Source organism: Chamaea fasciata, unplaced genomic scaffold (assembly GCF_029207755.1).
Source record: "Chamaea fasciata isolate MVZ Bird 193981 ecotype frontalis unplaced genomic scaffold, bChaFas1.0.hap1 SCAF_12, whole genome shotgun sequence".
NCBI lineage: Eukaryota > Metazoa > Chordata > Aves > Passeriformes > Sylviidae > Chamaea > Chamaea fasciata.
In genome coordinates, this window is record NW_027094097.1 from 1,021,797 (window position 1) to 1,049,169 (window position 27,373).

Here is a 27,373-nt window from a genome sequence, read left to right on the forward strand (position 1 = left end):
AATAGGTTTGCATTATTCAAAGTGTAGAAAATACCACCCCATGCACAGGCAAAACCAGTGTAACTCAAGTCAGGAGTAAGATTTTAGTGTCCAGCAAATGTAATGTGTGTATCCTGTGAATAAAGACAAAAGAAGTGAAGTAGATCAACACTGATATTAATCAAGCAATGACCATCTTCTTTTGTACTATAATTACATTCTCACCAATCGACATTGAGAGTATGTGCTTTTTCATCACGCCGTTTCAATATAGACCATTTTGAGGGATGAATTCCCATTTTTCACTTACAAAGCAGCATTTCCAGTCTCCTTCCAGTTGCATTCCAGTAGGGGGAAAAAAATTAAGACTGCAAATCTATATGTCTATTTCTAAATTTAAAGGAAGCCTCCATACTTTTAGGCAATGATGGTTTCATTTAGTTTTGGTTTTTTGCAGTGTTGTGCCAGACGCTGTCACGTGGAACAAACACGTGCAGGAGATGAATGGCAGCACTTTATCCACGCAGACAGTGCCAATTCTCTGTCAGAATTCCACTTAATCTATGAATTTCAGAGAGCCTAAATATAAGATGATACAGATTTTTAGGAACATGCTAATGATTAATTAATTTGCAGCCAGCTTTGTCTTAATATTTGAAAATTCTTTTTCCAAGGCAAATCCTTTAAACAGTAATTGTGTGCATATTCATCCGTACATAGAGGCGATTTATATTACTTCTTTGAGTCCTACACTAAAAAAATCCAAATAAAAAAGCCCCAAAACTGCAATGGACAGGAAACTCACAGTTCACCAACCCACTGAAGCTTGCTTTTGAAGATGACTTATTCTTAAAAATTCTTCTACACAACTAAGCATGGATAAACACTTTATCTACGGTTAGGTGTGTGGAAGATACCAAGATAAAAGATAATGAATGTTGTCATTGTTACCATTTACTTATCCACCAGAAAACAGACTTGCATTCATGACTTGGGGTTAAATGGTCTGATTTCACAAGATATATGGAGGTTTCAGGAAGCACAGAATAGAGCCCAATGGCTTCTCTACCTTCCTGTGAACTGAGAGTGCAAAAAGTGAAAACATCTACAAGTCCTTAATGCCAACTGGTGTCAGTCCAAACAGGTACATTCTCCTGCAGCTTTTGCTGTACTTTCCTTAAATCTGTTCACTTATTGTGATTGTGAGGAAGATCATCCAATTTAAATGAACACTCAGCAATTATGACACCTTGTCTAGGCCAGCTGGAGCTGTAGCACCGATAAATACAGACCTGGCTTTGTTGGAAAGTTGTCAGGGTTCTCTACAGACACAGATTAACCACCTACAAAACCTATTCTATGGAATGAGTGAAACACAACAGAAAGGAATGCGGAGTTGTCTTGTAACACGCAGAATTCCTGAGAGAATGGAGTTAGACTGGACCAATGTGCAGAGCTCACATTATCCTTTGACGTAAGGACAGTCTATAGCTTTGAATTCAAGCCTCTGCTTACTATTTTCTTCCTCACCTACACGTGACCAGATTGAAATATCCCTTCCCTCCCCCCATAAATCCAGTTCTTTTAAATAATAAACTTTGCAGATCTTTTTTTTGAAGTATGTTTAGTTCTTAACTCAAAAATATTAAAAAATATTAGGTGTTTATGCATGTTGTCAGTTTTATTTAACAAACATGAAGACTGTTCACGAAACGTGCCTGATTATTACTTTTTGATAATGTGCCTGTAATAATCTATGAAGAAAAACGACTTCTTAAACCCCCAATATTTTGGGGTCTTTATATTTGGCTGTGGAGTGCCCCATACACCTATGGCACTGTAGCACATGTACCCAGCATTCCTGAATGGACAGTGTGTGTTCACAGCACTAGACGGTATATCCATTAGTAAATAATAAATACTGTTAACACATAAATCCTTTTTACAAAATATTGTAAAGCTGCTCTGCTAAGCAAGTGTCTGTTCCCACCGTTTTACATTTAGATGTTGACAGTTCCACAGGGAAGCGCTGGCAAGTTTTATGCTGTTGCATTTCCCTTCCATAATTGTACTGTTATCAAATGGGACCAGTCCTACAGACTTCCCGTTTCCCACATGATTAATCAGACACGACTGAGATACAAAACTGAGACACGTTTTTTAGCTTTGTCTGGGTTTCTGCAATTTGGGAGCTTGCAGAAATGTGACTGTACACATACAAGCATCAATCCCTGCCTGTCGACAGGAGGGAATCCCATTGGGAAGGTCTGCTTCAACTTCTCGTTTCTGTTGGCTAAGATCTGTTTTCCCATGTTACTGCATCTGCTGTGGGTAGATTCATTGCTCCTGTTTTTATAGTTTATCGTGGAGTGCAAATTGCTGCTTCAGAAAGAAAAATTAGAACCAGTAGCAAGAATCAGTCTTTCTGCAGGGAAAGACAAAATCATGGTAAACGTGAATGAAAACTGTGAGCCTTGCTAGTACTTTTCTGAATATGCAACTCTCCCTTTTTTCCATCGGGATTTGGAAAGCGATTAGTCATTCACTTATGCTGCGCCAATTCATGCAACTGGGTTCAGTACAATCCAGGCTAAATCAACAGACAGTACTTGGTATCAAACATCGTTCTGTTTTCTCCCCCCTCCCCAGCCATGAACTTATTTAAAACAGAGATTGGTTACATTCTTTTATTGTGGTTTTCATCCTTACCCCTTTCTTCCGCTCAGGAAACACTTTTTGTATTTGATGGGAAAAAAAAGAAGTCATCTATTCACTTGGTCAGACAAAACACCCATGTTAGCCACCAAATTTCTGTTACCCTCTCATACTGTAAACAGTGACCAGCAGCAGACACGGGAGCCTAGTGAAGAACAAAAACCACGGGCTTCTGAGAATAGTGACCTATTAATAGCAGGCAAATCCCTGTTACAGCCAGTAGTGATAATACCCTGATATTTCGCTTAACTGTTACAAGTCCAGTACACGGGGACATTCTATTCCGCAGGCTGATTTACATCCCTTTCCTTCAAAAAGCATGAAGAAACAAATAGTGCATTTTAGGATACCCAGAGGCGAAAGTTCTGCTTTGTTCTCTCAAGTGCTCGTTTAAAATTCTCAGCTCATCCAAGTGACACACTTTAGAAGTAAAGGTGAGGCATGAAACACTCCAGAGACGGCCGGAGAGGGGTCACTCGTGTCAGAGCTTGCACCACCACCCTAAGACAGTTTTACCACACACACTGCCAGGACAATAGCGATAATGAGCACAGCAGTGAAAATAATCCCAGCTAGAACCTTGCTGATATCGCAGAAGGATTTATTCTCCTCCACAGAGATCATGCCAATAGAGGAAGCGCCCACGCTGATGGTGGATTTCAGTTCAGCCCCCGGGTCTTGCTTAGCCTCTACTGTCCACTGGGGGACATTGACCTTCATCTCCATCTCGTACATCATCTCTCCTACCTGGTTGATCTCGTTCTCGAGGTCTTTCAAATCCACCACGTCTATGTTGTGCTCAGCCTCGTATTTCATGTTCTGGACGCTCATGGCGCGGGCGGCCACGCCGGAGGTTCCCCCGCTCATGCCCGTCTGGATCAGGTGTTTTTTGGGGACGTTCAGCGGGAACTCGTGGCCCAGCTCCAGGGCTCTCCTCATGTCGATCTCTAGGATCTCTAGGCACGTGGAGAAAATCACCCATAGCCTCTCGAACTCGGCTTTATCTTCCTTACTCACGGTTTTGTCCTTCAGGACCGTGGTGAGCTTGTTCCTGTTGGCCACCGCCAGCTCCTGAGCTTTCTGCCGGGTTTTCTTGAGCTCCTCGCGCAGGTTCTGGGAGTCCGAGGTGCCGCCGATGGTCAGCACCATGTGCCGGTAGCAGGCGGTCACCTTGTTGAGTGCGTCCAGCAGCGCCTTGCACTCCTCCTTCACCATGGTGGCGGCGGGGGCCGTGCCCGGTGCCGCCGTGCCCGGTGCCGCCGTGCCCGGTGCCGCCCCGCCTTACCCGGTGCCGGGCCCCGGGCGCTGCCACAGCCGGGCGCTACCAGCACACATGGCAAGTGCAGCCTCCGGGTCGCGCCTGCATCCAGCGGCCCGCTCACCCGCCGGTCAGGCGGCGCCGGCGCCTCCGGCAGCCCGGGCGGGCGGCGGGGAGCCCCGGCGGGCAGGCGGCATCGCTCCCCGCGCCGCCCGCAGCGCCACCGGGGCGGCTCGCTCCGCGCCGCGCTCAGCGGGGCGCTGCTGTTTGGAAAGTGCCGAACGCCGAGGGCGGAGGAGAAAAAAAATACCAACTCAAAAAAGCCAAGGCTAAAGCTCTGGGGAGCGGCGGGCGGGCGGGCGGGCAGGCGGCGGTCCCCGCCGCCGCCACTTCACCGGCCCCAGGCGGGCGGCCGCGCGGTCACATGGCGGGGAGCGCCCGGCCCGGCGCTATAAGCCCTCGCAGGCTCCGCCTCCGCAGGCGGCGGTCCCGCGGCGCTCCCGGCTCTGAGCGCGCTCCCTCCCGCCTCTGCCCGGCCATTGGCTTCGTGCGGCCGCGCCGGGCCCGCCCTGGACCCCGGTAGGGCTCGGCCGGGGCGCGGAGCGGCGGGGGAGGTGGGAGGCGGCGGCTCTGCGGCCGGGGAGGCGATGGTGTCGGTGTGAGTAGCGCTCCCGCCCCGGGCAGCCTGCGGCTCCCGCCGGGGTGGGAGCGGGGAGCGCTCCGGCCCGCCGTGCCGTGCCGTGCCGTGCCGTGCCGTGCCGAGCCGAGCCCCGGGAGCCGCTCGGCCTTCGCCTGGCGCGGCGGGGCCGTGGCCGCTCGGCCTTTGCCTGGGCCGGGGCGCGGCGGGGTCGGGCCCCGGTCGGTGACCCGCGGCAGGGCCGGCCCTGGCCGCGTTGAGCCCCGGTGTGCGTGGCAGGCCGGCCCCGCCCGGCGCCCCGGTTGTCCCGCGTGTCGCGGAAGCGCCGGGACGCGGCCGGGGAAGGGGCTCGCCGCCGTTGTTCGTAGGAAGGGCCGCCTGCAGTTAGCTCGAGTCGAGCGCTGGCACGCGAGGAAGTGCCGGAGACACGCCAGTCGTCACCGTCACGAACGATGCTCCGCCGCTGCCCTCGGCGGCGCGCCGGGTCCAGCCCGGTGGGCGCTGCTGGGCCGTGCCCGTGTGTACCTCCGGCGGGATGGGGCTGATGTGCGTGCCGCTCGGTGAACTGGTCTGGGTTGTCCCTAGCACCCGGCGTGTCTGCTCCAGTGGGCTCCTCGAGAGCTCGCTCGTCGCAACATGTGCTGTCGCATGTGCCCCAGCGTTTGTGGGTAGCTGGGCGGTTTTGTGATGCTACAGCAGCCTGACAAAGCTGTGAAGCCACAGGAGTCCCACAAGAAGGGGAGCATGGCCCATTCCCTTATTTGTTATCATTACGCTTGCAAGGCAGTGTGTTATGAGCGAGATAATTTGCTGTGAGGACCAGAGTCCAGGCAGACCGGCTTTCTGCTGCAGAGCCCAGCCTGAACAGTCTCGTCTAGCCTGTGTTCCTCTTTCTGGATTGTGGTAGCTTAAACTCCACTGACGGGGGTTTTTTTGTTTATGTTTTATCTTACTTTTAATTTTGGCCCTAGTTCCAAAACCTGTATAGCTTCTGCTGCAGGTAACTTACTACCTGTAAGAAATGTACTACTGGAAGAAATGTCCTCTTAACTTCGTGTAGCTTATCAAATTGCTACCAACTAAACTGAGTAGCTCTGCCAATTTGCGTGTTGGTAGCCTAGAAGAAGCAAATCGGTCATGCCCGTTTCTTTGTAGGAATAAAGAAACACGGGATGATTTTGACCTGATTGTAAGTGAAGTCTCGTAATTGCCTAATCATTGTCAGGTGGAAAAAGGATTAGCTCTGGGTTTGAATCTGGAGTCCTGTGTGACATAAGTGTTAAGCTTATTGCTGCCTGAATTATGCATATTTGTGTGTCTGTTTTAGCTACGTTTAAAGTTTGCTGCAGAGCACTGAAGTTGTGTCAGAATCTGGAAGCCACTTCACATCTGTGAATGTTTCTGGGGAGGGAGGGAGGGAGTATTGGTTCAGAAACCCGTGACTGTTTGAACCTGAAGGTAGCAGCAGTCATGATCTGGATCGGGTAATGCCTAAGTACATCTTTAGGTGTGTCATGTAGGAAGAGCCTGTTATTTAGATCAGTTCTAATTTAAGTTCAGCTGCATGCAGTTATACAATTTGCTTAGATTGTGGGAACTCTTAAAATTCAGTTGTTTGTCTGTGGGGCACGATGTTCTGAAAATCCAAATCTTGATACTGCTTTCAAACAAGATGCTGACTAGCCAAAATACTGTCCTGGGAAAACTATTAGGATGGAGGTAAAAATTCTTAGAACTGACTGACTTAGGAAGCAGGCTAATGAGTAATAGAACAAATGTATTTCCTGGTTCTGTGGCAAGGCTTTCTTGCAATAGATGTTGATAACCGTGTTCTTCCCGTGCAGTGCTCCTAAAACTGTTTGCAAAGTATTCTGTGATGCATCTTGAACATCACTAATTAAATGTTATAGCCTCATTTTAATACTTTCAAGTAGAATTCTAGGTAAAGGCAGGTTTGTTTTCCTTAAATGGTTGGTAAGCCTTGTCTGAGGAACTTGCTTTTAGAGTAAGCTCATATACTGAGTTTGATCTGGAGACTGCTATGGCTTGGGAAAGTTTGAAGCCACTATGAGATGAAGGAGGAAAATAAGGATGAAATGCAGTGAAAATGAAATGTGACGTCAACCTCTTCCCTCTCCCTAATCACTGATAAATCTTTGAATTCTGTGATTTGCTTTTTGCTTGTGGTGGGGAGAGGCTTTGATCCACAGGAAGAATCTTAATGTATATTGTGGGGGAAGGTTAGACTGATACTTCTGTATCACGATGTTTACTTTTAGGAAGCTGTTAATTAGCTTAGGCTGTTATGTGTTGCATTGTGTAGCATTTATAACACCAGTAGTGGTTAAAGTAATTTAATTTGCTAGCTAGAGCTCACCTGCTGCACTGTTTTCCAGCCTTCTTACCCTTGCACTGGTGGCTAAATAAATGAAAATATTTGGCTTAAGTAAACCTCTGTGTATTCCGACTCCAGAAGAGTTTGCCCCTGCCAGAGAAAGGGAGTGAAGTGCCAAAGTGCAGAAGCCTCTGAGAGCCCGAGGAGGACGTGTCCATAAATAGAGCTGAGTGGTGTTTGAAGGGAGCATCCTTGTTTGAGAAGCCGTTGTGGGAGCTTCATAGTTGTCGTTAATGTTCTCCCTCTGGAGGTTCCTTGTAACTGTTGATGGTTCCCTGAACAGCCCTTGCACTTGGTTCTAGGGCTGCCTTTGAGTGGCTCAGGGCTGCCACTGGACAATGTGAGGCAGCTGCAGCAGTGGCAAGCCAAAGAATGAAACTTCTTTTTGCAGCCGCTCTGGTGGATTTCTAAACCTGTGAGAACTGGGACTCTGCCGGGCCCTGCCCTGTTGTGAAGAGAGAACGCAGCTTGTTCCTGGTGCTTGGCTAATGCCAAGCAAGATGTTTTTGAGTACGTCAAAGTAACTGGACAGAAGTGGGAAGCTTGGCTGTTGAAGGATCCACACGGATCGAAATGTGCTTCCTCCGGAGGAGAGAACAAGTGATGGGGGAGAGTCACGTCCTCGAGTGAGGGACAAGTAAGGATGTGGCCTCGCCAAGCAGTACTGCAAATGCAGCGTTAAGCTATAAAGGGTGAACCTTCTCAGGAGTGAGCTCGGTTCTGGGGTTTGAGGTGGGACTCCTGAGGAGCTGCACAAGGGTCTGGGGGAGCCTGGCCAAGGAGAGGAGCAGTGCTAGCAGGGCCACAGCTGCCAGGCTTGGGAAAGGCTTGGGGGTGTTGGGGGGAGGCAAAACCCGAGCCACGAGATCCTGTGCCACCTCTTAACCCTTCCGTGGCAGAAATGTGTGCCTGGAAGGGAGATGCTGAGAGAAATTAGACGGCACATGACCCTTCCTTTCCAGACCGTGTTGCATTGCTGTCAGGCTGATGTTCTGGGATGATCAAACTTAGTTTTTCACCGGTTGCTAGTGAGCCTTGAGCTGACTGATGTGAATTCACCACTCTGTAAACCGATAATTCAAAGGTGCTGCTCTTGCAAACTCCCATTTCACAGAAAGCAGTAAAAGCTGAACCTGAATCTAAAAGGGATAGGAATGGATTTACCTATTCCCTTGTGGTGAGCAAGGTGTACTGGAATGTGTCAGGTGTTTTTCACAGGCTGCTCAACGCTTACCGTTTAGAGTTTTAAAATGCTCAGAACAAGAAATGATCTTCTGCTTTTATTCTGAGGTGAATGCCGATGTAGGGCTCAAGTTCAGATTGTAACTTTTGCCCAGAGGCAGAGTAACTGAAGAGTAACAGTGCTGGTGAAACAGGAACTGGAGTGGTGACTTGAGTTTTTGGACTGAGTCTATTTAAATTTCGCTGTTAGGTTCCTGTTTCCTTGTAAAGAGCTCTAAGATATGCTTACCTTATGCTGTTCCTTTTGACAAGTGGTGCTCTTAAGGTATACTTCTGTTAAAAAAACCCCTTAACTTAGAACTGGGGAACAGTTGCTTCCTTTTCCTTCTTTTTTTTTTTTCCCCCAGAGCGGTGGAGTTTGCTAGAATGATACATTTCTGATAAAGTTTGTATTTATCTGCTACTCTGAGATAATTTTTTTTTAGTTGAATCATGAGTTGTGTCTCATTTACTCATTATTTTGAGCACTTCAGCAAATACCAAGTTACTGGATTGCTAAGCCTTAGTTATTCCTGTTGCAGCTATTGTGAGCTCAGGTGATGTTGTCACATGAAATTTGCCAAGTAGTAAAATAGAATTGAGTGAATTTATGCTTCTTGCCGTGCTGATGGGTCTGGTTTTGGAGAACGTGGCATTCTGCTCCCTTGAAGCTGGATACGTGTGGAGAGGACACTGAGGAACTTGATGTTCGTATCCCAGTGTAACATCCTAACTTGCTGTCCTGCAGACAGTTGAGGTTACTGAACTTGGCTCATAATTTTTACTAACTTGGGTAGCTGTTTTTACTTTGTTCTGCTGAATTATTATTAAAATGCCATGGTGAAAACACAGACTATTATGCTGCTGAGCGCTGACTCTGTAGTGTTTGTATACGCCATCCTTCATGCTGTTATGAACGATGTTTTCTCTGCAGAATGTTTTGTGAAGTCTTTAGCAGGGATGGAGCAGGATGTTCAGAAGATGATGGGCCTAAGGTCTGAGTAAATAGTTGTACAAGGTGAATGTGGACAGGAGGGAACTGCTAAGTAACAATGCAAATACAATGGCATCATCCACTTTGACGGCTGTTTGTCTAAATTTCAAAGTACTTCTTAGAAGGAACCGAAACCTGCAAGCTCTAGAGAAGGTTCCTCACTTGTCCGTCTCTAAAGGAAAGCACTATCAATGAGAAAATGAACTGTCAGAATTTATTCCTCATCACTGTTTCCAGTACCAGAGGTAATTAGGCTTCACGTCCAACGTTTTAGAGAAAACAGTGATGTGCTTAGATTCCGCGTTTTTCACTTGAGCAGTCCTTTGTACCATATTTTTGTTGCTAGATCTATCACTCGGCTTTTGATCTAGAAAGGATTAGTCTGTTGTAAGATTACGATCATAGTTTTTTTTTAAACTGTAACATAATGCTTATTAGATTGTCTGATCCAGCTAGCTTCTGTTCTTCCAGCAATTTGAGCTATTTCTGGGTTTACAGGCATGAAGCCATACGCTGAAGTGATTCCATTTAAACCTTTTATATAACATTAGTGCTTGAGAATTGCTTTACTGCTCAACCTGATAGAATTTGGTAAACTTCATAGTGAATAGAGCGGATGATAGTTTTTAATGAGCGTTCTGTTAAGCATTAATCAGTTCTGGTGATGTATAGAAGGCTTTGTGCATTTTAGATTTTCCCTGTAAAGCTAAAGCTGTCCAAGGTGCAGCTGGAAGAGTAGGTCTGTGTCACCCCCAAGTTAAATTAGGTTGAAGATGGATGTTGTGTTCTGCCAACAAACTCTTAATGGAGAATTCTAATGTGTTCCTAGAATTACAGCGATGCATTAGCCAGTGTTTTCAGATGCATTTAACTTTTGGGCTGGAAAGGAATTGACTTTGTCTCAAAAATGCCTGAGCTTTGGGGAAGCTTCAGTGTACTCTCTTGAATCTGTAAACTAAATTCCTTTGGTTTGGGGGTTTTTTTCTTTCTTTTTTTTTTCCTTTTTTTTAAATGACTTAAGTTGTTTCTACATCCACACTTCTGTCTCTGGAGAATGCTGTGGGAAGGTGATGGAGGGCCAAGTGAATATAGTGACTAAACTGTTTCAGGTTATGAGTATCCCACCTATTGTTTTTCATGCCCACATTTTAATCAGATATGCTCGCTATCCCCTCATGAGACACTGAACAGCTGCAGGGCTAAGGGAGAGAGAAAAGGGAAGGAAATTGAGAGCAGTGATTCTCCAAGCAGTACTAACGTGGCCAGCGCGGGTTGCGTCCTGCTGTGTAGGAACGTTCTCGCAGGGAGCAGTGCAGGGTTCCCATCTGCTCTGCTCGGGGAGGGTGACAAACACCTGTGTGAAGCAGAAGTTCTACCTTCCTTCCTGGGGTGGAGCCCGTCAATGGCACCTCAGGTGCGTTACAGTAACTGAAATGCCAGGATTCAACGTTTGTGTGCAGTTTCTTTTCTCTCCTTGCTGGAGCTCCAAGCTTGACTCAACCCTGTCAGTTGTTTCGTAGTAAGAGAATCTGTGGCTGCAGCTGAGTGTTTAGAACGGGTTGTTTGTGGTGAACAGTCGTGAACCAGGACCTGAAGGTAATTTCAAGCTTTTCCTATGATAGTCTGTCAGTAATGATTCTTCAAGTCCTCCAGTTGCTCTTTTTTTTTTCCCAGGTGCAGGCCGTGTTTTAAGAGGTCAGTCAGCTTCATGAGGTCAGGCTTTCTGTGGGAGCTTCTCCTCACATAAATTTCTTACACCTTTTTTTGCCAGGGAATGAATTGTCACTTTCAAATTTCTTTCTGGACAACACTTAGCAGTTGAGGGTTTTCTTGATGGTGAGGAGGAGGATTTTAGATGAGGAGGATTTATGGTATGTGTCCTCTTCCCCTCCTGTTATGGGAAGAAGTCTTTGGACTCGAAGACTTGTTAGGCTGAAAGACCAGCAATAAGGCTGTTGGAGACATTTGTGCCCTGCAGTTTTAGCACTGCGGGCTGATGCTTGGTCGCCTCCTTGTGTCCCTGTGCTTTTCCCCCTGACACAGAATGTGGCGTTAACAGCTGCTCCATTGCTGTCTCGGGGAGGATCGCAGCAGTCTCATCTTCTGCTGCTTGGACAGAGATATCAATTCACCAAACTGAAGGCAGATGGACCTGCCTCAGTGGGACGACTGCATTAATGGAAGCTGGCTTTGGAAAATGTCTCAAAGACCACGTAATCCACCCTCCCAGCCTTGCTGTGTCCACTAGCACCTCTAGCAGAGATTTGTCTGACGCCTTCTTGAGATTTACGCCATGGGAGACTTGATAGCTTTGCCGAGCAATCTAAACCGTGTGCTGAACTTCCCTTTCGGAAGGTGCTCCTCATCTGTCACCTGAGCCTGTTTCCTTTGGTTAAGGCCCACTTCTTAGATGTGGGGAAAATCCTTCACTGAAAGCTTGATCCACCTGCGGGCTCCACCTGCTTCGTGCAGTTTCTTAGGTGTAAACATCACTGCCTTTCACGGGTTAGATTCTGCTTACAGGGCTCCTTTGCCTTTCTTCCTTCAGCCCCTGTTCCAGTCAGTTTGTCTCCTGTGATTACAGGAGCAGCCAAAACCGGCCAAGAAGAAGCACGTGGGGCTCTCAAGTCTTGCTGGGGCGCGGTACTTTGCAGGTTGCAGGTGTGTGTACACGCAGCCCTGCCTGGTGCTGGCCTTACGCCGAATGATATTTGGTTATAAATCCTGATTTGTCACCGAGTCACGTTTGGACTGCAGTCACCGAGACTCGGGCTTGCGGCCTAGCCAGAGGTTCAGCTGGCAGTGTTTTTCGCGGCGAACTCGTCCTGCCCCGAGGTGTGCCTCAGCCCCGGTGGTGTGTGGCTCAGCAGTGAGAGATCGTGTTCCTGCAGCACACCTGCCGCGGCGCTTGTGCTGCCTCTTGTCCTGCCCTCAGCGCTGCCTGGGGGGAAGCCCGCGGCCTGGACTCGGACTGCAGCCACGTGCCGAGAAATCCCTGTAGTCGTCATCACGTGGCGGAGTCGCCGCCGACCGTCCTGTTCACCCAGACACTGCGGTAGGACAGAGCGTGGGTTGTAGAATTGGCTGGTGTGGGTTGGAAGGGACCTTGAAGCGCATCTTGTTCCTCTCCTGGCTATGGGCAGGGACACCTTCTCCGGAGCTCTCCAGCCTGGCCTTGCACGCTTCCAGGGATGGGGCAGCCACAGCTTCTGTGCCGGGCCCTCAGCACCCTCACAGGGAAGAATTTCTTCTGTACGTTCAAATCCATCTTCTTTCGGTGGGAAGCTCCTTCCCTTGTCTGAAGTCGCTCTCCAGCCCGTTTAGGGACTGGAGGGTGCAGTGAGGTCACCTGGAGCCTTCTCTTCCCCAGGCTGAGCCCCCCGGCTCTCTCAGCGTGTCTCTGGAGCAGAGGGGCTGCAGCCCTTGGAGCACCTCTGTCCCCCTTCCCTGGACTCGCTGCTCCATGTCCTTGTGCGGGCAGCGCTGCAGGGGGCTCAGAGGGACAGACTGCCCTCCCGTGACCCGCTGCCCACGCGGGGCGATGAGCCCGGGACGTGGTTGGGTTTGGGGCCTCAGATGCACATTGCCGGCTCCTGTTGAGCCTTTTTGTGGGCTCACAGTCTCTGATTACTCCGCTTGGTTGGTATTCTGAAGGTGTCAAGGAGCAAACGTTTTCCTCCCCGCTGTGTCAGCAAACTGCATGGCTGTGCTGATATGGGAGCACTGGATAAATAGTCTTCCATGCAAGCTCTTGGTGTTATTGTATGCTTTGAAAGCAGATTGGCCGCTTCGTCTGGAACTGGGCAGAAAAGCTGCTTGAGGCACACGTCCATCGCTGCCAGGCTTCGGTGGTTCAGGCTGGGCTTGTCCAAGCTCTAAGAAACTGGTGGTACCTTTGGAGTGGAAATGAGTTGTAGCTTGAACTGGTCGTGTTTGTGTTCAGCTCTCTCAGGGAACTCTCCTTGTGCCTGATCAGGAGGGAGCAGAGCCCAGCTCAGTTACCAGGCTGTAGATCAGCTGATAGCATGGCTGGAGCTCAAAGGCTGTCTGGAATTGATGGGAATTGGGTGTGTGTTTTTCCACTCCCTTGAACTGCCACACAGTGAGCTCACACCGAGCAAATAATGTGCTGGGGATAATTCTGTGTTGGAGGAAACAAGGGGATGCTGATTGTGTAAGGGCGGTGTGCTCAAATTAAAGGCTCTGGCTGTGCTCGCCCTTTCTTACTGTATACAGCTGCAATTGCACGGGGAAATCGTGCAGCTTCTGTTGATTACTAAGGGAACCTGCATGAGGGCAAAGATAGAGCAAGCTTGTTATTTAAGCATTTGTATGCCTGGTGATCTCAATTCTTGTTCAAGAAAAAGAATTCTGAAGTTATTCCGGGAGGGACCTGTTAGGGTTTTTCCTGCCCTCATGTGTGTTACAGAGGATTGGAATTGAGGAAGCGAGCAGGTGAGGGTCTGATTCCTTAGGGATCATCTTCTCCAGGGCACTGTGACACCTAGAGACAGCATTTGCAAGGTTTACAGGTTGGATTTTCACTCTCCAGTTGCCCTTTTGCTCTCTGTTCAGCCAGATGTTACTTACCAGCCTGACCTCTAATCACTGAGGCTCTTTTCATGGGAGTAGAGATGACCACAAATTATGAGAAATTTCACGGTGGCTTCTTAATTATGACAAGGCTATTCATATCTCCTTGGTGTACCTCTAAGTTTCCCTGGAAAGTTGAGGATTGCCTTACACGAGGGTTTCTGTTACACTGTCTGGGTTTCTCATTGGTGTGTGTCAGTAATCCTTATACAGGTGAGTTTTTAGGCTTCCATGAGCACAGTGCAAAAGCACCAGTGTCCTGTGGTGCAGAGGAATGTGCTGTGAAAAAGCTGTTACTTTGTCTCTTGGCTTTAGAACTCAGCAAAAGTTAGTTTGTGGTAGTAATACAAAGTGGTAATAATTTTCACCTTAACTTCTGATATTGACAGTTAGACTCCAACACCTGGAAGGCCTCAGGAGACACTGAGGATAATCCTGCAGTTGGAAATGTAAAATCATGAAAAATATTCTGTCTGAATAACTTCTAAGTAACTGTAATTAGTAGTTAAGCAGTGCCATTTGCTGCTTATATCAAGACCTGAAACTGCTTTTTCCTTTTGGACAAGGAGAATCAAACTGCCCGTAGGTATTCCCAAATATAATGTTTAAACAGATAGCATGTATGATACATCGACCATCCTCTGTATGTGTTTTAGAACATCTCCTTGGAACATCTGAAGTCCATATGGCTATGTATGATGAAGATATCTTGAAAAATCCCTTTTATTTGGCCATTCAGAAGCGACGTCCTGATCTATGCAGCAAAGTTGCAGAGCTCCATGGCATTGTAAGTATGGAAAAGTATATTTAAACACTTCTTACTGAAGAGTAGCTATTGGAATGGAAACCATGTGTCTGGTATGAAACATGTAAAGATTAGTTCACGCCTACAGAACTTGGAAATGAAGCGGAACAATTAAAGTTGCACGTTATTTACTAATACGGACCTCTTGATATGTTGAAAATATAGATCTAGTAAAAAGCTAAGGTTGGTGTTGTTTCTAAACTCCACCGTAAATTTGTTTGCTTTTCGATGAACTGAGGTTACGTGTTCTCTCACAAATTTATAACTTAAATGGGGTTGACCTTTTGGAATGCCTGGTGGACAGGCAGTTACTCATTTGAGAGCATTTTACATAGCAAAATAAAGCTATTGAACTGACCTGGAATAAAAACTCCAGTCCTTAATATTTACTAATCTGAGCATTTGCAATTAATTTTCCTTCACAATTAAGTGTGTAGAGACTTCATTAAACATGGAGGTTATTGTTACCTGATGATCAAATTTGTTTCTAATTAAGAATGTGTCCCAAATTGTCAATCTGTTGGTCTAAACCCAAGATGTTTGTTTATCTTAGATCTTTTTCTTTCTGATGGATTTTCATTTGAGTTTGAAAATATACTTCACTTTTTTATTAGCTGCTTAACTTTAAGTCATTTGTTTTCATTTTAAGTAATTTGTGACTGGTGCTAAGTAACCAAAAATTTAATTTACTTCCCTTAGTATTGTTTGCTTCAGTTGCATCTGTCGGCATTTTTCAGATAAGTTACTAAGTGAAATTTCTGGGTTAATTATCACACAATGTGTCTAGTGGTAACCTTTCCTTTTTATATAAATAAAAGCACCTATCATTCCTGTATGTTTCCTCTAAATATTTATAAGCCCAATTTAATTGCTTGCCCCTTAAAGACAAAAGGTATCGATATATACAGCTGGCAATATGTGGGATTTCTCTCTTAAGCTCAATTTAACTTTTTTTAGGTGCTAGTTCCATGCAAAGGAAGCCTTTCAAGCAGCAGTCTTTCTACCTGCCAGTTTGAATCTTATGTTCTGAAGCCACTGGAAGAAAACTTTCAAACCTTAAATGGAAAGGTATTTCTGTTTTATATCGGAGTGTAGCTTGGGGACCCTCCAGTAAGTGATTTGCTGCTGCTGCTGACTGTGTGAACTGGTGGTTACAGAAGGGGCAGGCAGGGCTGGCACTGCAGAGGATCCCAGGTTGTTCATTTCTAATTCTGCAGTCCAGTCTGAGAACTTGGACATACAGCTTGCACTAGAGGTAGTTTGCAGGCTGCCATCTGGATCTTCCTATTCCAGCTGTCCTCACTGGAGTTGCTGGGAAAAGAAAGCCAAGTGTGAGAAATACAGACAAGGTGGATGGTGTTTTTCTGAGGCTGGGCTTAAGTCCTGATCTTAAGCTGTTGGGTTTGGGTTTTTTTTAATTTCCTTTCTACTAAAAGTGCTCTAAAATCTGCAAACAAGACCTTGGTGATTGTCTGAAACCCCCTCTAGCAGCAGACTTGTAAAAGGAGTGGCTGTAGGCAAGGTTCAGCTGACCATTGCACAATGAAGGACCCTTTGTTTCTGTGTCAACACAGGATGAAAATGTGAAATTCCTCCAATTTGGAGCTTTCTTGCCTTGCAAGTCTCTCTTCTCCCCCTTGGAAATGTAACTGTGCTAGGCAGAAGCCAAAGTGTAACTTCTTTCTGGCGGAGTTTCACTCATGATCTGTTCCTTGTTTTGTTTCAGGAGATCTTCATACAAGGAAACCTCATCATTCTAGGAGCTGGTTTTAATGACACTCTCTCAGTACCTGTTCTCTTTGAGGAAACCTTTTACAATGAAAAAGAAGAAAGCTTTAGTATATTGTGCATAGCTCATCCATTGGAAAAAACGGGAAGCTCAAGTATGTATTGGTGTCAATTTGGTCGGTGCCTTTGCACAGTGAACAAATTAGTGTTTGATGTGCTTAATAAATGTTGCTTAATTAAACTCGTTCTGGAAAGTGTTGGCTTGGTTAAAAGCCCCCTGGCATTAATGAGCTTGCTGGGCCAGATGTTGGTGTGCTGCTACAGAGAAATATCAAGTTGCTTCCAGCAAAACTAGTGCTGAGACTGGGGCGTAAATCCTGTAGAATTAAGAATTATCCCTGGAATATTTAATACAGCATGATTTTTCCTAGCTGTGCTCAATTTAGTGCTGACTGCTTAAAAAACGGATTTAATCCTAAACGTGGCCGTGTGTGTCTTGAGATGCAAGGTGGATGCACAAAAAACTGGAGAGGGAAATTCTTTCATGCTGACTTTGCAGGGGGATAGAAGTTGTGTGGCAGAGTTAGGCAGCAACCTCCTGGTGGTGACAAAACTTGAATGTCTCACTTTTTGTCCTGCACTGGAAGTGCTCCCTAAGGCTGTAACACTCTTTTCAAGACTACTGTCAATACTGTGAACGTTAACAGCATGGCCCTGTGAACTTGTGTAACAATCTACGTTTACTAATTAAGAACAGAAGCTCCTTAAGAAGCTTAGAAGCTTCAGCTTTTTCTGAAATAAAAACATAAGTCTTCCTATATATATATGAGAATATTTGAAATAAGTGAGTGCAAAAAGAAGTAGTACTAGGGTAGTGTGAAAGTAGTACTGTGAGGAAGGTATGGGAGGCTTTCTGAAAAAAAACCAAAACAATCCAGCTGCCATTCATGTAGCCTTACATTTTATAAGTGTTAATGTATATCTCAAAAATTATTCTTGTGATGTTCTTTACAGCCATTAGTTAGTATAGTTATATCAGTCTCTCAGAAGTGAAGGAGTTTCTAATTTCAAAAGTAATTTGAAAAGAATGGCTTAAGCCTCTTATTAGCTGGCTGCCTTTGACTGCAGATGAAAGAGTTGCCTAGAAAAAATTTTTGAATTCTAAGTGAGGGATTCATTTGTTTTATTCAGAAGAAAAGTGGAATTGCTTTAATGTTGCCTCATGTAACTTTGCTCTCCCATCCAGAGAAAGCGTGTCTAAATAAAGAATAGCTTATGTAAAAGTCCAAGATGGGATTTTTGCAGCTCACTTAAAGCACCCTGACTTCCTGCATGGGCACTCTGTCAACACTGTAATGTGCTTTTCTTCTGCTTTCAAGCTTGACTTATACAACTCATAAGCTGAGTGCATGTGGTAATAAATTATCCCAGTGTAAAAAGACAAGTGAAATCTATTTTAGCTATTCCAAATAAATACTTGACATAAAAAGCAGAGGAGCCTGCTCAAATGTGGCACGTTAAATTGTTTTAATTAGAGACAATACCTCTAGTTCAAGGTGCAGTGAGCTGAGTTCATGTTTCAGTAAACACAAGCTGGCTGTATGTGTAGGGACAAAATGTATTTTACCATGAATACGTATTAAGTCTTTGTGTTGATTCTTGGCTTTTATTTTAGGTGAATCTACAGCTTCGTCAAACTCCTATTCTCTTAGAAACATTGAAGATGTTAGAGAGTTCTTGGGAAGGCACTGTGAGAGATTTGATAAATACATAGGATCTTTCTATAGAACGTTTAAAGAACACGAAAGGAAAAGCCTCCGCCACTACATAGTCAGTATCTTCCTTCCTGATGTCTAATTTGCTGAATATAATTCACTTCACTGCTGCTCTTATCTTTGCCTGATTGAGCTTTTCTGTGTCAGAGGAGCCTAGAGTTGTGAAAGGGGGAGGAGGGAGAAGTGGTAACTCACATTTAAGGATTTCACTATCTGAACTGTTTAGTAAATGCAATTATTATTGCTAAAGCTCTTCCCATACTGTAAATTTTAGAGACGTGGAAGACTTACTTATTTAGAAGTTGTTCCTTCAAATCCCGTTGACGTAACTCTGATGGCTTTTATCTTTTCTCTCTCCTAGGATTCTGTCAATGCACTTTATACCAAATGTCTGCAGCATCTTTTGAGAGATTCGCACTTGGTAAAGACTTACTCCCCTAAATACATAGTACACTGTTACTTAAGCAATAAGTTTTCTGACTTTCTCTTGCTGTTTATGGCTTTGCTTTTCTAGAAGATGCTTGCAAAGCAAGAAGAGCAGATGAATCTGATCAAACAAGCAGTTGAAGTAAGCATCTGAAATGAAGGAAAATAATTAGCAAGCTGGTTTTAATTCTCCTTTTCATGCCTAAAATACTGGGTTTTTTCTACAGATGTATATCCATCATTCTATTTATGATCTAGTCTTCAAATATGTGGGGACCATTGAGGCAAGTGAGGTAAGTTTTGTTGATTGCTACGTAGCAATGATGTTCACTCTAAGACATTTTAAAAACCTGTTGCCCTTCTATTAATTAGGACGCTGATTTTAATAAAATCACCAGGAGCCTTCAAGACCTGCAGCAAAAAGACATTGGAGTGAAGCCTGAGTTCAGGTGAGAGAGAGCTGTGGATTCTTTGAAGAGTTGCTGAGATCCTGTCTTAAACAGGATTATGCCAGCCAAAAAGTGTCTTCCTTCAGACGCAGCAAGTTTTTGAATACTTTCATTTGAGATATAAAATCAAAGCTTTGCAAGTGTCAAATGAGGACAACCTCTGCATTGATGGTTGTCTCCTTTACTTTTATGTTTTTAAGCCATCTACATGATGCAGAAATGTAGGTGCACTTGGAACAGAAGTGGGAATATTTTGGAACCATTCTTCAATTCAGCTCTGAATAAGTTAAAACTTGAGCTTTGGACATCCTGCAGAGGAACTCTGTGCTAATGATTTCTTTTTAATTATTTTGTAGTTTTAATATACCACGTGCAAAGCGAGAACTGGGTCAGTTGAACAAATGCACTTCCCCTCAACAGAAGCTACTTTGTCTGCGTAAAGTTGTACAAACTATTATGCAGTCTCCAAGCCAAAGAGGTCAGTAATTAGTCAATCCATCATTTTAAACTTAACCAGCACATGCAAAGCACTTCTGTATATAAACGACTGTTTGGATGGCACTTAGGGATCAAACACAGCTGGGCTGGAGGTCTCTGAGCTGGAGCTCTAAGGTCTCTGAGCAGAACAAAAGGGAAGGGAGGTAGATGTGTCAGCACTGGTTCCTGTGGGCTGAGCTGGAGTACTGGGTTACCTCGTGTGTGGTTTACCTTGGACATGTAGGAAGCTCACATCTGCCAGGACACTGAGGGAGATCCATTCGAAACACTGGAGATTGCTGCTAGATCATTCCTGTGTATGTCCATGCCCCCCTTGACATCTTGAAATTGATACTCTTGAGACGCATCTTTTGCCAAATGCACTGTTGGGTGGGGCCAAACAAATGTGCTGTTGTGGATTACAGAAATGGTTCTGTGATACAAAAGCACCATCCTCTTAACCTGGCGTTTACTCTATCTAGCTTGAAAAGAGAAGATGCTTCTACAAAGCAAATAGACTAGCGCAGTGAACTTGTGCTTTCCCTACTTCATCTCTTTTCTCTAGGAAGACTGCTGGGTTATGGGAAGATGTAGCAACTTTGAGCATAGACTTTGCCCTCGAGAATTTCAGATATCTTGAGCTAATGTTCAAGCTCTTGCTGCGTGGGAAGGGAGGGATGCTAGTCAAATATTGCAGCGTGTACTGCACAAACTGCATCTGTGTGTTGGCTCCTGGCAGACTATTTCAGTGAGAGACAGAACATTTGGGGCCCTGCCCTGGGCTCTCCATGCATTCTCTACTAGTAGAGCTGGCCCTTAGTCTTAAGAGGCAGAACTTTACAGTTATTGCTCTTGATTTGAACCATGACATGACTAATACCAAGTGTGAATTCTTTTTTTAGTTAACATGGAAACCATGTGTGCCGATGATCTTCTCTCTGTTTTGCTGTATTTGCTTGTAAAAACAGAAATCCCAAACTGGTATGTAACTGTTTTGGCTATACAGAACTCCTTCCTACCATCTTGTGTAGTGCTGCCGAAGAGACAATTGTAATGACTTCCTGAAAGCGTAAGAGGTCCTGATGAAATGCAGAAAATGTTTTATAGGACAAATAGCAAAGAAGTGTTATATGTATAACTAAATTAGGGAGCTGTCAGTAATGTGCCTGTGTTTTGATTCTCAGCCTAGAAAAGAGTTGTAGTAGGAGGCCATCTCTGGACCAATCTGTGTGTCAGTACAGCCTTCACAGGGTGGTTATCTCTTGTCTGTGTTGGGAGCTGTGACATCTTTATGCGTTTCAAGCTTGGGTGCCTTTCTTCCAGAGAAACTAGATGTGAATGTTTAACTAGTTCCTGCAAGCCTGCGCCATTGTCTCCTCATTTTCATAACAGTGTCTAAAACTCCCAGCTGGACCTGAACTGGTTCTCAGTGCTGTCACATGCTGGATCTCAGAGATCAGCCTTTGGCCTTTTAACTTGTAGCTGTCACTGTGGTGCTTCTTCTGGTGCTTGCAGCATTGCTTCACTCACTTCAGAGACGTTAATCTCCCACTCTTGTCCTTATCTCATCCTTTGTATTCCGTCTATCCAGTTAAGGACTTTTCATTGAATATTTAGGAGCTAAGTGGAGTTCTGATCACTCTACGAGCTCAGAACAGCCATACTGCTGGCCTAACAAGCTTTTTAGAAGCTTTTTCCCAACTCACACGTATTGTCTGCCTGGATTGCCTAAGATGAGCTACAGTGTACCGTGCTAGTGTCTTAGTTTTTGTGGTTCATGGCTTTAACTTTTATTTTTTTTTTCAGGATGGCCAATTTGAGCTACATAAAGAACTTCAGGCTCTGCAGTTCAGTGAAGGATGAGCTGGGATACTGCCTAACCTCCATTGAGGCTGCAATAGAATACATACGACAAGGCAACCTCTCTGACAGATCAACAGTAAGCTACTTTTAAAGCCTGTCAAATGCCTTGTAGCTTATATCAAATACCCTGTAGTTCTGTGTACAGTTGTGGGTCTAAATCCAGCCAGAGGATACAAATAACTAACGTAAGAATTTTCTTTTTTTGTTTAAAAAAATGGGTAGAGGTGACTGCCTGAAGCAAATGCTAAATTTACCTCAATTATTATAATTTAGTCCTAATTATGTACCAACATTTGTTCATTGTATACTTCTTGAGGAAGTACTTAAATGTCTGCCTCTTGATATGGTTAGAGGAAAAATGGCAGCACCGTTTTCTGCAGATGGGTCTCCAGCGTGTTTATCTCCTGTGTGTATTCTGCCATGATTGTGAAAGCAGTGCAGTACCTGGGAGCAGGCACAGCTTGGTTTTTTGTGTAATTTAAAAAAGCTTAGCTGTGCTAGCAGAATGGAGATAGCAGTGTAATTTAGAATTTTTTCAGTAAATCTTCATACTGGAAGAATTCCGTGTGTTTGCAGTGCAGGTTACAAGGCTGCACTGAGTTGGTGGCTTGGGGGTGTGTAGGGCTGTGATAAGCTGCTGTTTGAAGGTTAAATTTGGCTCTTGGCATCTCCAACCTGGCGGGGGCAGGAAAATTGTGGAGGCATGAGGGATTTCCTACTGGGCAACTAGACCTGCTGTCAATCTGGTCACATCCCTGCAGGCTACTCAAGGGTGATGCTGATGTGACCTTAGAAACTTCTATAATTTAAGAACTTTGTAGGTTATTTAGTCAAGGAATCCAGCCTTACCACTCCTGTAAACTTTTCTACTGTTGTAAAACTAGGTTTTCCTGGGCTGATGTGGAAATCAAAAGAAGTGAACTTGGAACCAGAGTGAATTCTATGTGTCTCAGCCTGCCCAACTGCAAAGCACTGGAATCTAACTGCAGGGGCCAGAATAATGGTTCAGTGTGCAGGGCTTGGGATGGGACAACCTGGGGCACAGTCTTAAGAGCACTTAATGTAACATTTTGGCCTCTTGCTGGTTTTGGTTTTGTTCTTTTCTGGGATTTTTCCAAGAACTTGCTGTGCAGGTTTGTCTTGTACACTCAAAAAAAACCCAAAAAAAACCCCAAATCAAACCCCACTTTTGTATTGTGTAAAGAGAGTGCTATTTCTTGTCTGTAATTGAATCATATTCAAAGAAATAAAAATGTTAGTTTAAAAGAAACAACCTGCTTTATGATTTTGCTTCCAGCAGCCACTTGGCTGTCATTCACAATCAATAGACGAAGAGCAAAGCCGGTGCTCTGACAGAAAAATGAAACCAAAGCAGAATTGTCTTCCACAACAACACCAGCAAGCTAAGATAGAATATACTGCTCTTAAATTTCTAGAATAAAGACTGTTTCCTGTTAAATGCCTGATCCTATCCCTCTTGGTGTAGCTGAGGATAGCAGCTTTTATACTGGGATTGCATTCAAGTGTTGTAACTGAAGTGCCACTTCCATTAAGGTACTGTATTTCTTTGGGAGGCCCCTGTCTTGAAAGAGAAACTGTGTCTTTGAGAAGTCTAAAGGAGGATTTCAGTGTCTGCACCATGAGAAGAGCAAGCCATAAGTGTTTCTGCCCATACTTCAGCTGGATCAGCTCCACACCTAAAGAACTTTATCACTGTGGGGTGAATGTGCAACACAAAGTCCTCTTGTGTTGCCTTTCCTTGGAGTCAGCCTGGCTGGAAGGAGCAGAACCCCGAGGATGAAGTGAGGGACAACTTGCCCTTAACACAGCTGGGAAGGGAAGAGCCAGACCACCCTTTTCTCCGGGGTGTAGGAGAAGGTGGCACACAACGAGAAGAGAGACTGTGTGACCAAAATGGAAAAAGAGTAGTGAGGAGGCTGGGGGAGCATTCATAAAGTTACCAGTTGAGATATTTCCTTTAATCTCTGGAAAAGGCATTGAACTTTGAGGCGGCAGCAGCTGTCATCTTGCTGCCCTATGATTTCCTTCTCCAGATTGTGCTGGAAGGGGGTGTGGGATTGAAGTGAGCCGGGAGCATTGCCGTGCCCTGGGGCTTCATTACAGCCCCTTATGTGGTTATGCTTAATTTTATAGCTGGCTTCAGATGGAGCTGCTGGCAGCTGAGCAATGCTGCTGTCCAATCCCTAATGAAGCTTACTCCAGAAAGAAACTCAGCAGGGAGCTAATGTACCCTGTGGGATAATGGGCACATTCTCACCCTCATGTCAGTAAGTGAACTGCACTCAGGACTTCTTGCCAAATCCCTTCACCCAAGGTCACGCAAGTCTTTGTGAGACACTTGGGTTGTGGGGAAGAGAGGAGCCTGTAAAGCAAGAGAGAGTCAGTTTTATTTTCTGAATTGTCAACGTTGTTCAATGAGAATTCCTGTTAGTAAGTGTTGGAAATCAGCTCATTCCTCTGCACAGCTAACGTGTAGTAAGACTCTAGTCCAGGGGGGTCAAGGGAGGGAGTAGGCAGCATTTTGTTTCATGTATGGGAGGAGCTTGAGGTGGGGAAATGATCCCTACTCCCCCTCCCCACCAAACACTTTATTAGCCTTAGTTTGTGTTCGAGAGCTCCTCTCCTGGCTTCTGCCGTCTATATTTCCTCCAAGTCATCAGCTGTAATCTGTGAGAATGCCTTGGGATAGATCATTTCACAGGTACACTCTGAAGAACAGTGAATTCCTTCTTCTAAACATTGGAGTATTAGATAAAAAAGGTTATTAATGTTTGGGTGTGTATTTTCTAGACAACATACACTTAAAATGCCTGAAACTCCCACTCAAAGCAATCTCTTTTTAAAAGAGATACAAATTCTTGGCTTGTGAGTAAAGCTGGTACAAGTGAATTCTGACTTCGAAGGCCCAAATTTGCTTAATCCTTCAGTGAATATCTGATGCTCTTGTCATTCCGTATTTCACTACTGAAGGTAGGTGGTTTCACCTGGGCTCTTTTTATTCTGATTTAAATAATAAATATACAGTACAGCTACATTAAGCTTGCTGCATTTTGTGACTTTCTTAAAATAATGATTTCACTCGGGGAACGCTTCTCTTGAAGGCACACACTGTGGAAGGAGCAGTTCTACAGTAGATTTGGTAGTGGTTACTTGGATTCTCCACGGTGAAAGTATAAAGCTGTCTGTGAGCATCCACACTAGAAATTCTGGTTAGACATTAGGAACTTGTACCTTCCTTTTTTAGGGAAGTTATTCCTGTTCTTAGTGAAGAATCTATCCAAGGAGACTAGTGTTATATGCCTTGTAATTCTGAGCAGATATGCTTGGGAATCCTTAGCTAAAGTACTGACATTTGAAAAGATTGGTGGATATTTGTCATCTCCGTGTATCTAAATACAAACAACTTGCTGTGAAGAACGGAGAAAAACTTTCATCTCCAGACCTCACAAGCATGTTTTTAATGATGTTATTTGTGGAAGGGGTTTTTTGGACAGCTTTATGAGAGGCATCTGCGTTGATTTTGAAACATGAATAGTCTAATTTCTAGAAAGTCTGAACTCAGCTGATCTTGTTTATTTGCAGTTCATGAGGCTCAAATTTCATGCTGGCTTACTAATGTAAGAGTGGAGGCAGCCTGGCTTTTCTCATTTACATCTGGTCTTGACAGACTTTAATTGCAAAAGCCATGGCCCAGATCCTAAATGGCTGAAGTCTGCCTGATACGTGGGTGTGTGTCTTAAATGCAGTGGTTTTCTATTTTATGGAGGCTGAAGTCTTTCCATTCCTGCAGAGCCATTATCCTGCGACAGCACCACTGCCAGACGTAAGCAGCTGTGGATCAGAACCAGCCACGTGCAGAAGTTTCCATCTGGGTTCTTAGAAAGTGTTTTCCTTGGACTCTTGTTTTATTTCATGAGAGGGTCAGTGCTGCCCTCTCAAAATCTTAACTCCATCGTTTTCACCTGGTTTTGGAGGCATTTATATTCTTTAGTGCATCCTGATAGTGGATCTTTACCTGTCTCAGAGAATAAGTACTGATGCAAGGGTTGCAGCTGTAACTGCTTAGCTCAAACCAAGTAGGAAATATAACAGATGGATCTGCTGCAGAGCAATGCTTTGCCTGGTGCAATCTTTTATTTTTCAGCCAGCAGCAGAGTTCAGAATTCTTTGAGTCCGAGTTGTATCTGGGTCATCTTTTTTAGTAGCTGTCAGTAGACGTGCTTTGCATGAATTTGTCTTAATTTCTCCTCTTGGAAAAGCTGTGTTGTATCTCTTACAGTTCGTGCTGTCATTCATGTGTATTTTTTTTTAGTTTTGCTGTGTTCTTTTTTAGATGGTACAGCCATAATTTCATTAATATTGATTCACAGCGAATTTCAGTAAAGGAATATTCTGGTAAACATCTACACTTAATATTTGTATGGAGGCCAGTCTTTTACGTCTCAAAATCTTAAAAGTGCTTCAGGTTCCACATGTGGCTGATAATTCACATACAGTAAATAAGTGTTTAATATTTTTAAAAGTTAATTCCATTGTTAAGGTTCTTCACTGTAGCCTGGAAACGACTGTATAGATAATCTATCTATTTTATTTTCAGGAATCTGAGAGTCTCTGTGACAAGCTGCTCTTAAGACAAAGGATGAACTTGTTGTCCCAGATGTCTGCTGCACCAATAGACTGCTTGTTTAAGGTCAATAACTTTTATGGCAGAATATGTATGTACTTGCATGTTTCGTGTTTGTATCCCTCCCTTTCTGCAATTTTCTGGAATGTAATGAAGGGTTAATTACGTGAGTACTGTGTAATGTGTTTCAGTAGATGCTAAAAGTGTATTTTGAACTGAGTACATTTCTGTGGCAAAGCCTTACTAACGTAATATAATCCTACAGATTTCAGCCCGTTATATGAACTAGAGAAGCAAATGGGGATGAAATGCTATCGCTGTTGATATCGCCTGGCCCATTTAATGCACAGATGTGATACTGCTTGTGTCTAACAGCTTTTAATGCTTGGAATGGGAAGAGTTTTCTGAAATAATTTAAATGTAGTCACCTGACAGCTACTTCATATTATCTGTTCATTTCATAGTGTCATTCTAAAAGAATTTTGCCTATAAAAGGATACAAAGCAGAGCTTCTAATTATATGTGTTCACATCTTATGGCTGGAGACTTGGTAATTTTATGGACGTGTTTTTGCACAGAGGGAGCTCAATTTCATGATTGAGTCTAACGAGGACAATAGGAATTGTTTTAATTTTTTTATAGAAAGCGAAGTAAGCCAAGAACAGTTTCTTTTTAATACTGACTGCCCATTAGGGGGTTTTGTGCTGTGACATTCTTAATTTCTGCTTTCTAATGCGTGAATACGTCTTTCATAATCGGCTCCTTTCATTTTGTGCTTCAGAAAATTACTCTTGGCTCTGTTTTTTCTTAAAAGGAGGCCTTTTATATTAGTTTCTCATCCTCTCTTCTCTTTTTTTTTTTTTTTTTTTTTTTTGTAGCATATTGCTTCAGGTGATCAGGAGGAAGTGGAGAGGCTGCTAAGTCAAGGTGACAGTGATAAGGATACCGTGCAGAAAATGTGTCACCCGCTGTGTTACTGTGACAAATGCGAGAAGCTGGTTTCTGGGTGAGCACTCTTCACCCCACAAATGCGTCGGAAGCTGTGTAGAAGCCTTTAGCTAAGATTTGCTTCAGGAAGTATGCTGCTTTTGGTTATAGAGGAATTTGGTAGCACTTTGGGATGTAGCGGATAGAGAGAGAGTGTGTATGTGGTTTGAAAAAACAGAGGGAGTATTGGGAGCGTACAGAATCCTTTGGAACCCATTCTGTGATGGAGCCTGTGTGTCCTTTGGTAAACATGATGTTTCTTCTCTTGGATCAAACTTACACATCTGGGACTGACTCGCTTCTCTTAACAAAATGTAAAGTTTTGTATGGAATCATTTGTTAACGAGGAAGGATATAGAGTTCCAAAATCAGTCTTTTTGTCATCCTTGGCAGCTTTTCCCTTTCTCTCCTCCTTCCTACCACCCC

The 27,373-nt window shown here is 44.4% G+C and overlaps 2 protein-coding genes across 6 annotated transcripts in view; one reads left to right on the forward strand and one right to left on the reverse strand.

Annotated features, from left to right (window-relative positions):
- The window catches only part of ANKRD27 (ankyrin repeat domain 27), a 57,129-nt gene that overhangs the window by 7,570 nt on the left and 22,186 nt on the right, over positions 1-27,373 (forward strand). For 3 of the 5 annotated variants that reach the window (XM_066194965.1, XM_066194968.1, XM_066194969.1), the window contains exons 1-14: positions 4,449-4,531; positions 14,449-14,579; positions 15,555-15,665; positions 16,324-16,480; positions 18,001-18,155; positions 18,462-18,521; positions 18,615-18,668; positions 18,754-18,819; positions 18,899-18,975; positions 19,332-19,453; positions 20,355-20,433; positions 21,259-21,391; positions 25,934-26,026; positions 26,839-26,966. In XM_066194965.1, the coding sequence (XP_066051062.1) occupies positions 14,478-14,579; positions 15,555-15,665; positions 16,324-16,480; positions 18,001-18,155; positions 18,462-18,521; positions 18,615-18,668; positions 18,754-18,819; positions 18,899-18,975; positions 19,332-19,453; positions 20,355-20,433; positions 21,259-21,391; positions 25,934-26,026; positions 26,839-26,966 (1,337 nt within the window). In that variant the 5' untranslated portion in view covers positions 4,449-4,531; positions 14,449-14,477. Of the gene's footprint in view, positions 1-4,448; positions 4,532-4,585; positions 4,611-14,448; positions 14,580-15,554; positions 15,666-16,323; positions 16,481-18,000; positions 18,156-18,461; positions 18,522-18,614; positions 18,669-18,753; positions 18,820-18,898; positions 18,976-19,331; positions 19,454-20,354; positions 20,434-21,258; positions 21,392-25,933; positions 26,027-26,838; positions 26,967-27,373 lie in introns of those variants that run through there. The other 2 variants (XM_066194966.1, XM_066194967.1) reach the window with 2 other exon arrangements.
- On the reverse strand, positions 367-4,310 carry RGS9BP (regulator of G protein signaling 9 binding protein). The gene has a single exon (XM_066194401.1). It carries the CDS (start codon positions 3,907-3,909, stop codon positions 3,196-3,198), a length of 714 nt encoding a protein of 237 aa, XP_066050498.1. The 5' UTR covers positions 3,910-4,310; the 3' UTR covers positions 367-3,195.

Bases quoted from the DNA above. Each gene is read 5' to 3' on its own strand.
- RGS9BP (XM_066194401.1), bottom strand. From the start codon at position 3,909: ATGGTGAAGGAGGAGTGCAAGGCGCTGCTGGACGCACTCAACAAGGTG.